General features: G+C 32.0%; 2 protein-coding genes across 2 annotated transcripts in view; both read right to left on the reverse strand.

Annotated features, from left to right (window-relative positions):
- Positions 1-5,549, reverse strand: part of LOC104756998 (THO complex subunit 2-like) — a gene marked incomplete at its 3' end in the record, with an annotated part of 19,900 nt that extends 14,351 nt beyond the window's left edge. Inside the window, exons 1-18 of the mRNA XM_019238908.1 lie at positions 5,434-5,549; positions 5,116-5,313; positions 4,885-5,010; positions 4,712-4,753; positions 4,152-4,211; positions 3,550-3,612; positions 3,220-3,300; positions 2,797-2,868; positions 2,680-2,727; positions 2,509-2,577; positions 2,286-2,419; positions 2,047-2,122; positions 1,536-1,729; positions 1,056-1,136; positions 696-900; positions 385-615; positions 221-301; positions 5-124 (exon numbers count right to left, since the gene is read on the reverse strand). Coding sequence (XP_019094453.1) covers positions 5-124; positions 221-301; positions 385-615; positions 696-900; positions 1,056-1,136; positions 1,536-1,729; positions 2,047-2,122; positions 2,286-2,419; positions 2,509-2,577; positions 2,680-2,727; positions 2,797-2,868; positions 3,220-3,300; positions 3,550-3,612; positions 4,152-4,211; positions 4,712-4,753; positions 4,885-5,010; positions 5,116-5,250 — 1,818 coding nt within the window. The remainder of the gene's footprint in view (positions 1-4; positions 125-220; positions 302-384; positions 616-695; positions 901-1,055; positions 1,137-1,535; positions 1,730-2,046; positions 2,123-2,285; positions 2,420-2,508; positions 2,578-2,679; positions 2,728-2,796; positions 2,869-3,219; positions 3,301-3,549; positions 3,613-4,151; positions 4,212-4,711; positions 4,754-4,884; positions 5,011-5,115; positions 5,314-5,433) is intronic.
- Positions 7,335-7,835, reverse strand: LOC104759441 (receptor-like kinase TMK2). Its single transcript, XM_019238909.1, has one exon. It carries the CDS (start codon positions 7,833-7,835, stop codon positions 7,335-7,337), a length of 501 nt encoding a protein of 166 aa, XP_019094454.1.

Here is a 16,386-nt window from a genome sequence, read left to right on the forward strand (position 1 = left end):
ACACCTGATTTACAATTGTTCGAAGCACTGTCATGGGATTGGCATGAGCTAGTTTTGCCACCATCCTTCCTAACTGCTTCAAATTTTCTTTTGCAAGCCGTTTCAGAATTCTTCTAGTATCCAACTGACATACAATAATAGTATCCTGAGGATCTGAAGGATGTATATTTCCACTTGAATTGTATGAAAATAACTTGCCGAAGAAGTCATACTGCTATACCTTTGCCACTTGCCTTGCTGCCAACAACAAAGGATTCTGCTCATCATCCTTCTCCCACTCACCATATAAGCGATAACGAGCCTAAATACAAAAATTAATCAGCACGGTTTACCATCACGTTCTAAACAAAAAGATTTGGAACAAACAAGCATAAGCAAATCAACCTCATATGGAAGGAGACTCATCACTTCCCAAATCTCATGGCCAACTGCTGGATTTGCAGGTACTAACTGTAACGACGGTAGAAGGCATGTCCCTAGAGCTTCTTCCACTCTCAACCTAACTTCCTTCAGGTGCACACGAGAAACTTCATATGCACTACCTTCTTGATTTGAAGACCCATCGCGAACAAGATCTAAGGCCGACAAGTAGTAAACCCTTAATACTCTACAAATCTGTCACAACGATAAATAAATATCAGCCTTAATCTTCAATCTTTTGTATAGAACAATCAGTATTTTAAAGGTCAGCGCACCTTCTGCAATAGTTGTGTATTGCGATAAAGATAAGGTCCAACAGTAACAAGCATCTGAAACACTTCTTTCGGAAGGTCTAGACAACTCTTATCAGCTGTTGTATTAGCAGTGTGTGTGATCTTTTCTGTGCCCCCAGAAGAAGAATTTTGAAAACGTGTCTGACGTGCAATGCTATAAGCATGAGTAATCGACTTCTCTATAAGCCTGAGAACGTAGACCAAAAAAATCATTGCTGTCATCATATATAATTGGCCAGAGCTGCAGTCTCTCTTCGGTGATACATATAGCTGAAGATATGAAGAATGAAGCTGCTATACAACAGAGTACAAAATAGTCTGAGCTAACTATTACTCACTAACCTAAACAAGCCACTACAAATCTGATTGTGAGCCACCGGATTAAGAGGGGCAAGACGCTCGAACAAGATATTGGCATGATACCTGAGAAGAAGTAAGAGTTAATTCCAAAAAAAAAAACAAAAAAAAAAAACAAAAACAAGAGCAGAAAAAGGAAGTGTAAAAGGTAAGTCTTTAATATAAACTAATTATACAAATAGCTTTGTGTATAAAAAATTAGAATGTAAACAAATTTTCTATGACTACCGCATTCACCAGTAACAGTCATCCAATATATCCTCAACTTCAGGTAATAAAAGGTGATGCAATTATCACAAAATTAACAATCACATACAGAGTAGACCAAGAACAAATCTCACACTCATGAAGAATATAACTTAAAATTACACATGCACTGGTTCGAGAAATGTGTTCCTCAAACCAACTGGACTGATTTGATGACAATGGATTTTTTAAGTAAAACGAAATGAATGGTATACATACCAGTCGTCCACAGAGAGGAAACCATTAAGGAGGCCCAGAGTCTGATTATTTTCTAGCTCTGGTAATCGCTCAGTAACAGCTTCAGTTTCCATGTCTAAAGCAGCAAAGAGATCTACTGTGACATCTCCTTGCTTCTCATCCTCCATAAGATCCTTCCCAGTAGCAGCGAGATTAATCACTCCAATTTTATTGGCCTGTGGAAAATGAGGGACTTGTAAAATCATAACTCATAGATAAACATATGAACGTAAGACCTCAAAAACAACAAATAATTGACTGGCTTCGAGGAACACAGAAATTTTTCGTATCTAAGTAACTATTAAAATTTGCAAAGGCAAGATGAGCAGATTATCCAAGACTAGAGGAAACCAGTTTGTTCATTTGTCCTAAGGGAAATAAAGGTTTTAACTCAGAAGAAACATATAGACAACCTAAGCTAGGCCAGAACAAAACTATCTTAAAACATCTGTAAGCATGTATCTTAAGGCCGAGCTCATATTTTGAACTGTACCTCTTCCACTCGCTTTGCAGAGGAAGCATTATAATCCTCAAAAATTTCCTCGTCCTTAGGTAGCAGATGTGCATATCTGTTCACAACAGTCAGGTATAACAGCATAAGAACAGAAGGTCCATATATAGTATAGTTTCACTTATCAGAGGCACATAGAAATGTAGCAATCTGATAATCATGGAATCAGTGCACTGCTAAAATAAGTAATGATTCAAACCAGCTGAAGGAAAAGTACTCACATGCTTTCAAGATTGATAAAGTCTTCCTTTACTAGCAAGGCTGTAAGCTTATAGAGCCCAACTGGAACAGGGCTATTCACCTCTAATCTCTGATAGTATTGAAATTTAAATCCAAGAATTTGTGAAGCATGGGACTGCATGTAAAAGAGTTTTTGTGTTAGTAAAAAAATAATCTCTCGGGCTAAGCATTAGAATATAAAAATACGAAGAAGACATTCCAAACCTTGGGAAAGATAGGAATCAAGTTGAGAAACGTGTCGTAATCTTGTTCAATTTCAAAGCAATCCAAAACCTATTCATCAAAAACAAAGGGAACATTACTAACAGTGAAGGACAAATCGATACATTATGTGATATCAAACAAAACATGACAGAACTGACAGTTGAAACTTACAATGTCAAAAACACGGTTCGGATCCAGGTCAAAATGCCCAATTAATGACTGCAAGAAAAAAAAAAGTTGAGAAAAAGTAAATGGAATACATATATAATGTATTGGCCAAATCAAAACCTTGATAATTCCCATCGTTGCTGCTGATGCATTGTGCGAAGAACTTGCAGATCCTCGGCATAAAAGAGTGACCTGCACTCCACAACAGAAACTACTGTAATAAGTTGGTGTATGTACAATCTGATTCAAACAAACTACACAAATCAATAGAAACTCTGCTGAGATAACATGTCTACTACTCTCCCTAGCTATAATATAATTGAACTAGTAGGAGACATGCCTTCCAACTGGAACCATGTGAAAAAAGGAAGGCCAAAATCAGCATTTTTAAAAAGATCATCCCTTCCAAAAATTCAGGAGCATTTCTTAAAATGCGTTTCAGAATGTCTAAGAAGTAAAGAGTATCTAAGAAAAGAGCATAGAAACGCAATTGGCAGGAAGAATGACAATAGATAAAAAGCTGGAGAATCTTTAATAACGAACCAATTTGGCATATCCCTCACTTTCTTCACGGAGTAAGTTGAACTTTGTCTGCTGGTACAGAAGACGAGTGTTTAATCGCACCTGAGTAGCACCAACCAGAATTGTTATTTCTGAACAATGAGCAGCAGTTACACTGGTAAAGAAGAATTCATAAATGTATTAATCTTCCGCAATAGCAACTCGCTGAGAGTAAGTATTACGTAAATCAGACCACAGTTCATCTGAAATGATGACTAAACAAGATAATATCATATCATATAATGACCGCTAACCCTGTAGCAAACTGTATGTCACATAAACACAGCAGTTACAGAAGTGTGAAGTCCTTACCTCTTTCCCCTTCAAGTCTTGGGCCTTTATCTTGACCATATCAGCTTCCCAGAGAAACTCCTCCTAAAAGGAAATAAAGAAATCAATCATCAGCGCCAACAGAACAGTTAATTTCTAACTGATCAAGAAAATAGAGAGGTTAGCTGGGACAAACTACTCAAAATGGGAATAATGCGATACATTTCAGGACCTGCACCCTCCTATCCTTTACACCAACAACAAGGTAAAGAGGCTATTTAGTGAGACCAGCTGGTCCACTGGTTTTGAGAGGACCTTTTTACATTTAATAACTACCTTAGCAGCTACAATAACAATGAATTAGCAGTCTCTATCTATTACTCCAGACTTGTTCCTGCTACCGTTTCTATAATAGGGAGTAGGATTGCATAGTGAAAATGCTACATATATGAGGGGTGCCAGTGAGGGAGTTATCAAGAACTAAGTGAAAGTTAAGGGGTAATAAGAGGGGACTCTATTAGGAAACCTCTGAGAGCTGTATTTCTCGTTCTAAGTACTACCAATATAAAAGATTCTCTTCTTACTACCCTGTTTATTGGGCATTTTCCTGATTATTCATTGACTGAACGTAACATAATGCTTACCTCACAACGCTCTTGGAAAAGCCTTTGAGAGACTGTCTTTGACTCCACAAGCCATTTCGCCTACAAATGAAAACAACTGATCAGTAAACAGCTGTGAGCATAGAAACCTTGAGGAGATGGTAAATGAGAACATAAAGTATACTTTAAGGAATCAGAGTGAAGTAGGCAATCATCAAATTAGATCAAATATGACATATGCTAACAAATCAGAAACTAATCACGTCAGTAGCTCAGAGTTTGGATCTAGCATACAAGGGAAATTCAACAACAAACTGCACTAATAGAGAATCTAAGGCCCTACGGGTAAAGCTTCAGCTCCTTAGGCTGAAGGAACCTTCTACAATGAGGAACATTCTTGCTCCACCGGTTAGTTAAACCCTTACAACACTACTGATAGCTAGACACCACATGCTAAAATTTATTCAACATATAATGCTATTGCATGATAGTTGTAGTCTATAATCTCAAGTTTCAATTCAAAGGGCTAGAGGTATCGTTCCTAATACTAACAAGTAGAACAATCAATTTTCAAAACGTAATATATGTTAAAGAGTACTGACCAATTTGGTTAGGCGAGAACGTTGATCTCCCGACATGGTAAGCTGCAAGAAAACGCAAAGACAAGAAGAAAGGAAAAGAATCCAACGCTCAGTATCAATACCCTAGCAGAATCTCATCTGTAAGCAATGTCAAAACTGTTAATTGAAAAGAAAAGAAAAAAAAAAAAACCTACGTCTTGAGCAATCTGAGTCACAACATCGGCAAAACAAGAAGCTAATTCTTCTCTGGGCGGCTTATCCAAAAACTCCACAGACTCCAACACAGATTTACAGCTCTGAATTGGCAATTCGCCACGAACCTGATTATATATAATCCATCACGAGGCACCTTCAGGAACTCGAACAACATATACGCGCAGTGATTTGGATAGTAGGAAGAACAAGTGTTGAATATGTGTGTGTACCAAAATCCAACAGAGCTCGTAGAGGAAACGAAGCATCGGTATAGAGCTGGGCAGCTTGGTTCCGTAGTTGCCATTCTTACCTTCACGAACAAACTCCTCCGTCACGTACTTACACTCCAGTAGCGGAAGAGACATCTTTAACCCCTTTCTTCTGTGTAATATCTTTCAACTCTCTTCCCCTCCTCCTTTTTCGAAACCCTAGAAGAAGACGAAGAAGAAAATAGGGTTTAGACTTCTGGAAAATTCGATTGGAGAACAGAAAACAAGCATTTCCCGATATCGGGAAAGTATCACAGATGAAAAGGGATAGGAACGAACAATTTAATCAGAGCAGTAAAGAGAAATTAGGGTTTTGGATCATTTGATTTTGACGGAGGAAGTGAATTGAAGACGATGACGGTGTGATGATATGTTTTGTTTGAAGAGAAGGAGAGGGACTAATTGTAGAAATCATTATATTGTTTTTACAATTTCAATATAAACCGGATCCGGTTTACTCAATAGATGATGATGAATCATCTTGGATGATGTTGTTTAATTGGGCTTGAAACTGTAACCGGCCCATGGGCTCATACGATTTTTTTGAAACCACCAAAATATTTTGATGAATATTATTATACAGTACGTGACTAAGACCATCATTAATGGTGGGTACTCTCTAAGTTACTCTCATATTAATTAATTATATATTTAATACTAAATTAATCAAAGCAATCCTAAGAGAACTTAACCAAAATTACCCCATTACTAGAGAACCCCAAAGAAAGTTACTCAAGCATTTAAATAATAAATTTTTAATTTGTGTTTATTAATTATCAAACTTTAATTATCTAAAATAATAAAACAATTATTTAAAAAATTTATATTACATAAAATAGAAAACAACAAAATTTTACAAAATTTGGAATATGAAACATATTTTACAAAACTTGGAATAGTAAACATATTTTACAAAATTAGAAATATTAAACAAAATTTGGAATAAGAAAAATATAACTGTTGTACAAATCTCAAATGTTACAAACCAAAGCAAAACCACTTGGTTATCCTTTAGTGAATGATCTTTCACGACACGAGAGGAACTTGGAGAACCTATTACAGCGACCAAACACTACAAGAATTTCGGTTTTTAATAACACCACAAAAACGCTATCTTAATATTACGATAGTGTTATTAAAAACGCTTCTGTATCGCCCACGATAATAGGTTGACCATTTTAGATAGCGGTTTTATGTACTGCTATCGTCTCTTCGTCAAATATAGCGTTTTTTCAAATGCAATTATATATTTTACAATAGGAATTATATTGTGTTATTATTTATTGTTTTATCATTAGAACAATTGCTATAATTGGACTCGAAAATGAGTTTTTTATTAGGAAATTGGGCCCCAATTACATGAGTAACCCACAGAGTATCTCCCACTAATCATGCTCTAAGGCAATACCACATTCAATGTCAAAAATTTAAAGATGTTAATTACATCTTTGGTCCTTCTAAAAGATATATAAAGAAATAGTGCAAAGGTATTCAAACCATGTATAAAATGTTCTGTAAATTAAATTTTAGTTTTTGCGCATCACATGTGTTCATTGTTTGTGATATATATATATATATATATATATATATATATATATATATATATATATATATATATATATATATATATATATATATATATATATATATATATATATATATATATATATATATATATATATATATATATATATATATATATATATATATATATATATATATATATATATATATATATATATATATATATATATATATATATATATATATATATATATATATATATATATATATATATATATATATATATATATATATATATATATATATATATATATATATATATATATAATCAAGAATATGCACTGCACCATGTCTTAAACCATAAAAAAAAAAAAAATCATATAAATCGAATTATGTCAATGATAACATCAATCCAACAAAATTCTCAAGTCAAATGCCAATGCCCAAACCTAAACTTCTTCTTCCCAATCCAACTGGTCTACGACGACAAGGGACCAAAACACGTGTCCAATTTAAACGTTCCACACTTGCGAAAATGACACCCTAACTTGAAAAACAAGGTAAACCAACCAGAACTATACACAATCCCTCAACCTAAAACAAGAACTCAATCCAACAACAATGCATTTCTCCTTCCAGCTAATTCTCTAACACACTTACCTCCCTTGTCCTGATTTGAATGTGCTGTCAAGCTCGGATGGTCGCGACGGTATGCTCGTCAGAGTATTAGCTCCAAAAAAGGTCGAATCAAGGGAAAATTGAGGAAGAGGAGTGTCGTAATCGATTCCATAGATATCTTCCGAGTCTCCGCTTTGTTCTGCTGGTTTCCATTGAAGAACAAGTGAGACCAAAACGTTGACCACGTGACTCATGTCCGGTCTCTGTTGCGGTTCCCTGGCGCTACATTGGTTGGCAAGCTCAGCTACTGTGTTGATGCTTCGAAGTGTCTCTTCGTTGAACTCAATTGTTTCGTCGATAGCCTTTGGGAATGAGTCTTTATTGATGTACATTCTCCTAAACCATGTAGCAAGATGTACTTCTTCCTCAGATCGCTTATCATCAAGAGCTTTTCGACCCGTTAGTAGCTCCATGAGGATGACTCCAAAGCTGTAGACATCAACCTTTGTTGTAACTCTTCCGGTCACTGCAGTGTACATATATAGATAGAGATTTCAATATTTTCCTCTGGTGCATGAGTTTAGTACAAGTAACAACAAACATAATAAGCATATAAAACCATACCTGCATATTCTGGTGCAAGATAACCAAATGTTCCAGCAAAAGAATGAAGCTTTTTGCGACGAAACAGAGCAAAAGAATGAAGCTTTTTGCGATGATCATCTTTTTCAACTGAGAAAAAAAAACAAACGCAGGAGGAGTTGATTCATAGACGGGTGATATAGATTAGGGTTTAAGCCTTCGGAGGGGGACACAGAAAGGACTTGGAAACTTTTTGGGCGGAGATTTTCTTCTGCTTCTTGAATTGAATGAGAAAGAGAAAAAACGAAACGGCGGATTTTTATTTGCTTGGTTTTTTGGAAACATTAAATTGACTTAAGCGAGGGAAATGCTAAATTACCTTTTTTATATATTATATATATTTCCCATTTATTTGTTTTCTTTCTTTTTTTGTGTAATGAGATTTGTTTCCTTTTAAACTTATACAGGAATACTAGATTAGTAACCGGGGTGGTACACTGCGGAGTAAATTATTTATAACTAAAACAACTTGACATTTTAAGTGATTTGTGTGAAACTTACAAATCTTATGTTATTCAACCATGTATTTTAAAAAGTCTATTAAAATCCACTGTTATTGAACTGATGATTTAAAAATCTACTTTAAAATCTACTGTTATTCAAAATAGTTTGTGGATTTGGATTTTAATGATTTTTGAGATTCTGGAGGATTTAGGTGGGATTTGTTTAGTTAAAAATAAAAAAATCCAAATCTCATGGTTTTATGTGGGATTTGAAAGAATTTTACAATAAATCATATCAACTTCCCTAAAATCTTTCAAAATTCCAAATTTTCTAAATCCCATCAAATCTTCCAAAATCATAGTTTCAATACACCCCCCTTAATGTATAAGTTGTATTTCTTGGTTAAATATGTTATAATTATATAACAATGTTAATTTTATAGTTTAAACCATATAATACTGCAATATAATTTAGTTTTTACTTAATATTTATTTAATAAATTTAATTATATGTCTATTCTTTGATACCAATAGTGTTAACAAAATAATGAAATAATGTTTTACCCGTGTAACACCATATTAATTATATTTTAAATTTATATAAATATCGATAAAACATGTCCCACTATATAACCCCGTCCCGAGATATTTTAATTAGCACTATATCATCTTGATTTTTAATATTTATTATATATCCGCTGTATAATATTTATCATATTTAACTTTTAGAAAGTTTTAAATATTTATCATATTAAAATTTTTAAAAAATCTTTAAGATAAAGAACCGGAATAAACTATCCTTATTTTATTATTTTTCAACACTATTAATATTAGAATATTTGACATATAAAACAAGTTGATTTAACTAAGATTTTGTAAAATAATTAAATCATTAGGAATAATGTGACTTAACTTATTATGTATCATGATAAATAAACTTAATAACTTATTATTTTTTTGTTAAAATAATTTAAAATTAAAATAGAATCTCAAATACCAAACAAAACAATTCAAATATAACAAACAAATGGTCATGAAGTATAATTCGGATTAAACAATTTTTATAAACATTTAGCCGTACAAACTGTCGGAAAATTTAGTTATCCCTCTATTTATAAAATAACCAATATTTAACAAATAAATACAGCATAAAATATAAATAATAATAATAATTATTATATGAACGTGGTGTACCACATGTTAAAATTTAGTATATATTAACAACGATTATCATTGTGATCAGTTCAACTGTTCCTAATCTTACCATGAAAAAAACACACTCAAATTAATCACAAACCAATCATCCTTTCGACCCCATGAAATAATACCAAAATAAACAAAGCCCATGCATGGACGTTGCAAGATGTATATAAGAAGCCCACCGGAACAAACTGATCAACATCTTCTAAAGACGATCTTTGCGGACCTGCAAAAAGATCCTTCTCTCTGTGTCGTTGATTCTCTGTCGTTAAGAACGATGATGAATATACAGATATTGATTACTTCCCTTTCTCCCCAAGTCCTTAAAAAGCTATATCAACATCAAGTTATTAATGAGATACTTTAAGGCACCAAGTTTTTGTTCAAAACTTCTACTCTTCGAGAGAAAAGGCTCATACAGGCAATCTATATATACATTTTTTAAGTACATTTTGTGTTCTACTTTTGAAGTTTAATTTATTTAAAAATTTATTTACATAATTGATCCCTAAAAAATTGCACAAAAATAATAAGTAAAATATGGAAATCAAAATCGATTATCTCCATAATATACAAAAATCGAAAAAATCAATTTTTTTCCTAAAATATCTCTACTAAATTGATTTCTAATTTCTAAACCAATTTTGGTTTATATTTGCACAATCTGTACATTTAACAATATATTTCTAAACTATCTCTAAAATACATTTCCTATTTTCCTTTAAAAATAAAATATCTCAATTTTTATGCGAAAAAAAAAAAAAAAAAAAATCTCAATTTTTTTCTAGAACAAACAAACAATCTAATATTCTACATAATCGATTTCAAATTTATTAATTAAAAATTATATACTTAGAGCAAATAGAATTCCAAATGAAAATTATAACTTTTATATATTTAAAGCAAATTCCAAATGAAAATTATAACTTCTATATACTTAAAGCAAATAGAATAACAAATATCTCAATGTTATTATATAAAACTAAAAAAAACTATAATTTTATATTTTATCCAATATAATTTTTTTTGTTAGTTATAGAAAACTTGGAAAAAAAACATAGCGGATTAAAATCTATAAAATAATTAAGTAATTACTCAAAAGTTTATTATCATAATGGGCCTTGACCTACACATTCTAATATTACACACTTTATCAATATCAAAATACTAGACATATTAATTAAATTGATTAAACTATGGTTATGTAAAAAAACAAGTTATCATAAGGTATATCGCGGGTTAAATTCTAAAATTAAAAATTAAAATACAATTATAAAATTTTAACCCTAATCGTAACAAAAAGTCTAACAAACAAATGCAATTTATATTTTCATTTTTTAATTACAAAAAAAATTGCATATGGTTTACCGTGGGTTAAAATCTAGTAGATAATTATAATATCTAGAAAATTTATTGATTCGTTAATAATGATACCTGCGTCCCAGACTAACATGCATACTGGCTTAGTAAATAAATCGTTTTGTTAATTTGCCTAATGTTTTTATAGTATTAATGTTAGTTACAACATTTTAGCATGCGTTAACTATCTACGTTACTCAAAAAAAAAAAAAAAACTAACAAGAAAAATCCCCTATGTACATTAAAGGACAAGTTGTTGAGAGATATACACACTGTGTTTATTTGACAGAGTTTTAGAAATATGAAATATGTATAGAATGAAGGTAACAGTTGTACAATATTACTTGAACCATTAATTTCAACTTCAATAGCTAGTATCTTGTACATAATTAAAAGTATAAGGCTCTTATAGCTAGTATTCAGATACTGGAACTATAATTCATATTTTATGTAAAAACACAAAAGCTAAATAAATATTAACATATACAGTATCTGAATGTAAATAAATTGTGTTATATCTCAAAATGAACGCCCCTTGCACTTTGCTTATTGTATAAGTACAAGTATTGTCTCACATTTGCTTATTGTATAAGTACAAGTATTGTCTCACAGCACGTGTGTGAAAAGAAAGAAAATATGGATGGTATAATTCATGATCTTTTGTGTGTTTTACTAATCACCGGTCTTGGTGTTGGCGTTGGCGTTGACGACGGCATTGGCGCTCCTCCACCGGAACAATTAGCACGCATCTAAAGGTGTGTAGTCTTGTGTTCACAACATCATATGGGAAAATATCTCGGCAGTTTATGTTTGGTGACTCGTTTGGCAGCAACTTCGTGTTAAAGCCCGAGGACGGACACATATCAAAACTTGTTGGGTTCTTTGGAACATCTAATGCCACTTCTATTATGTCTTTAGGAGCTTGTTTTGACTCGCCGTCGACTTCCACAGCCAAAAAAGTCAACGCAATGTCAGAATTAGTACCACCTCAAGGTTCTTCCGATATCTACGATGGATACCCATTCGACGACGGAGTGAGGAATGTTACTCTAAGGGAGATGACAAATGCGTGAGTTATATTAGGATCCAGTATGTGGCAAATGACAAATTTGCATTAATAGAGTATTATATAATTTATTAAATGTTTGAAAGTAAAATGAAAAACCACATGAAAATTGAGAATTTGTATTAAAATTTGATAGGAAATATATTTTTAATTAACTAACAAAATGCTAATGTATAATAACACATAAAATAGACTCTCAAATATCATACCATCTATTTTTTATTGTCATATTAGCATTTTATTAGTGTAGTTGCAAATTTTCAACTTTCGTGTGGTTTTTCAATTTTACTTTCAAACATCTAATACATTATAAAACACATACATAAAAATATTTTACTTATGTTTTGTTTATATTTTGCATATATTTTGCTTATTTTTTGTTAATATTTATTCAACATTTCAAAGAACCAAAAATGACTAATTTGCTGCCATATATAAACAATCACACCTATAATTTATATTTATATAAAATTTAATTTAAACTATACTCAATGCATCAAACAATCAAATAATTTCTATATATATATATGATTTTATCATAGTCACAAAATAATATAAATAATTAAAAATACATATCATCCATGTATCTTATGGGTAACTATCTAGTATATATATATATATATATAAAAATATATATATCATTTTTAACTTTAAAAAAGAAACAAAACCATCTTTTTTTCGCCCTAAGCCTATATGAACCTAAGCACAGCACTGTTCGGGGGCTCATGCGGTGAACGATCATACGTGACGGCGCTTCAGTTCGTGACTTCATACGCTAGCTCTGAGAGGTTTGGTAGGTTGAATAATACTTGCACCCAATCCTTCACGTTATGGAGCCGAAGGGGGGACGTGGATCAAAGCTTGTAGGCTTCCTAGGAAGATCCGATGATTTGATCTATGCTATTGGAGCTCGTTTCTACTCGGAATCTTCTGCTACCAAAAATCAATCTTTCTATTACTTTGTTGGGTTCATAGAAATTATAGTTATGACCTTTTAATGGGAATATGTAGGTTTGGATGACCGTAGCTGAAGATTAATCGTTCAAATAATATTGTATAATTAACTCTTAATCAAGTTTGAATCTATTATCTCATATTTTCCTATATACTTCCTCTATGGTTGAATATAAACACAAAAATATTCCTCAATTATGTAAGTGGATTATTTATTTATGGCAATGCTACAAACCGTATACTGGTATACGTACGTGACTTTCATGTGTTGTTTACGTAATTATTCGCAAATCAACAGTCCAATTTCTCCTCCTAATATCCTCAGCAGTCAGCCCTTTGTTATGGATTCTGCTAGGGGTGGGCATTTCGGTTTAAGTTCGGGTTCGGTTTGGGTTCGGTTCGGTTCGGTTTATTCGGTTTTGGTAAAACTCTAACCAAACTCAACCGAAGTTAGTTTGGTTTGGTTTGTGTTCGGGTCGGTTTATGTTTGGTTCGGTTTGGTTTTTGTATGGTTCGGTTTAATTCGGTTTAAAAATCAATTAATGTAACAAAATGAAATTGATTATGGTTTTATAATAGTTAATTAATCAAATAAATTAGAAAATTAAAATTAAATACCTAACATTAACCATAATTAAATCTATATTTATATTTAGTTAATTTATTAGAAATTTAAAATAAAGTAAAATAGAAACCAAATGCAAGCGTTTGTAGGTAAGATCACATATTTATATTTTTAATAGTATTATTAATTAATTTAAAAAACAGATTGGGTTATTAGTTCGGTTCGGTTTGAAACCGAACCGAACCGAACCATTTGGGTTGGGAAGAAACATAACCGAATGGTTGGAGTGTAGGATTGGGTTTGGTTTGGGTCGGTTTGGGTTCGGTTGGTTCGGTTTGGTTCGGTTCGGTTCGGTTTAAATGCCCACCCCTAGATTCTGCACAACAAAAATAAATAACTTGATAGCCGGGCCTATGTTTTACAAGTATATATTAGCCATCCATTAGCAATTACTTTTACGGTAAAATCTTATATTTGGCGTTCAAACGATCATTTTCTAAAAACTAATTTTATGAATATCTCTATATCTAAGGCATGAGTTTTTGATTGGTAGGTTAATCTTGCTAATTAACATGAGTGGAGGTGTGTAAAGTTGACCTCATGCAAACGTTCCACCGCTTATTCAACAAGTTAGTAATCATCAGACAAAATATTAGGCAATGCAGAATAGATTCTTCAAAGAGTGGAGTTTCCAAAATTTGAAGACTGGTATGTAGTCCGACTTTGTAAAAATACTTTAAACTATCTAAAACTTTTACATTATCGAATTTATATAACTATGTAAAAATATTGGGGAATGTATAGCAAACTTTGGTGGCAATATAATTTCGATAATCAGAATTTCGGTAAGCTATAAGATATTGAAAGAAATTATTTTAGATAGTGATTTCAGTTATGAATTTTGGCAGAATTCGATCTAAACTGCTCTAAATAATTAATCGACCACATCATATTGTACTAAGTATCAACAATATAAGATTCAATTGAAACTCACTACTACTTTATGGTGTGAATGCACCAATTTTTAGCTCCATTTTTCATAGTAGCAGCAGTCCATTATTGTTTTTTTTTTTCTTTTTCTAAAATCATTCGATTGTTCAACTTCTTATTACCCCCAGGAAAATAGTTTTTAATCATAAAAATATCAAGCAGCAACATAGAAACGATAGAACAATCATCTGTGAAATGTGACGGGGAAAAGCTAATGAATTGAAGTGGACCCAAAGGCCCACAGACAAGTTGGGATGGAAATGAAACAAAAGTGGGCACATGTCATAATCACTCAATGCATCAACACACACACACACACAAAAAAAAAAAGATAATATTATGGAGACACCATTATCTCTTTGTCTTTTGCCACGATCCCAAGATTGATTTTCCCTGAATTGAATTGTTTGCTCCACACACACACAATCGCCTCTTTGTATAGAGATTAATCCGATGGAAAAATAAAGTAATGAAAAAGATCGTTGGTCAGGTACGTTTTGTAGTCCCCTAGCAACAATAACAGTGACCAACAATACATTTTTTTCTTTTTTGGTTTTGTGGTTTTTTTTTTTTTGGTAAAAAGTTAAGTTTTGGTTTGGTAGTTGTTAGCAATCAATGGCAACGACTAAATTTGGTTATTTTACAGTCGTTGGTTCAACCGTAATTTTCGTTAACAAAGTTTAGGGATTATGACAAAATTTAGCGACTAGTAACAAAAAAAATAAAATTTGATTGCTAAATTTGTTTACGTGTAAAAGTATTTGGTTGATTTTAGGAACAACGTTATCATAGAACAAAAACCTTCACACCTTCGTTTGTACCGCACGAGTGATTGGTAACAAACCACACAGTATGACAAAAATGTGTTTTTTTTTTTAACTTTGCAAAAAAAAAAAAAAAAAAGTTAGATAGATATGAGACAAAGAAAGCAGAGACTTTAAAATCACATGTGAAATATCAGAGAAAACACAGCAAAAAAATGTCCACATCTTAAAGAAAAGGTGAAGCCGGGGGAATGAATGTTATGGGCTCCATGCAACATTATCAAATTCATTGCGTTCAATTCGTTTTATATCTTAACTTAAGTGTCCGAGTTCAATTATTAGTTAGTTCATGAAAATCTCCAAATTAAATGATGAACTCTGTTGAGCTAGTTAGATCAATAATTGAAGAATACAATATGTAAGATTATACTAGTATTACATTTGTTTGTTCTTTATTTCTTCTGTATAATTGATTTTAAACATCTCATCTCTCATGCAATTTTTTTAGAAAAGATCATTACTCTTCAACTAGCACCAAGACTAATAATTTTATTTTATTTTTTACTGACTTGTAAGAAGTAAAAGTTGATATCTAGATGTAACATCATATTATTTTTTCGATCAAAACTCATCCCATACCAAAGAGATATTCTGGAAACATTATGTTACAAGTTTTTGAACACAAGTTGGTACATATGAATCATTGGATTTTGACACCAAAAAAAAAAATGAATCATTCGATTCGGGTTCTGTTTAAAATATAACTTTAGGAGAAATCATGGATCATGGATGCTAATTAAAGACTCGCATTATTGATGGTTCAACTATATATGGTCCAAAGTGACTCGTCGATCCAATCTTTGTGACAATTATGAACTGTAACTTTTAAAAGTTTTGAAAACTTCAAAGGTTTTTGTGAACTTTTAAAAGTGATTATGACAAAGTTTGCCTATAAAGCTACCCTTTAAAAATGAAAAAAAAAAGTTTGCCTATAGCACATCAGAATGAACGCATAATAATAAAAGTATAAAACACTACTTTCGACGTGCATACCAACAGCCTATACGGCTACACCTTTACAAACACTGTTGTAAAATAATAATACAA

This window comes from Camelina sativa, chromosome 17, assembly GCF_000633955.1.
Source record: "Camelina sativa cultivar DH55 chromosome 17, Cs, whole genome shotgun sequence".
NCBI lineage: Eukaryota > Viridiplantae > Streptophyta > Magnoliopsida > Brassicales > Brassicaceae > Camelina > Camelina sativa.

Excerpts from the sequence above, each read along its gene's own strand:
- LOC104759441 (XM_019238909.1), bottom strand. The coding sequence starts at position 7,835 with ATGTACACTGCAGTGACCGGAAGAGTTACAACAAAGGTTGATGTCTAC.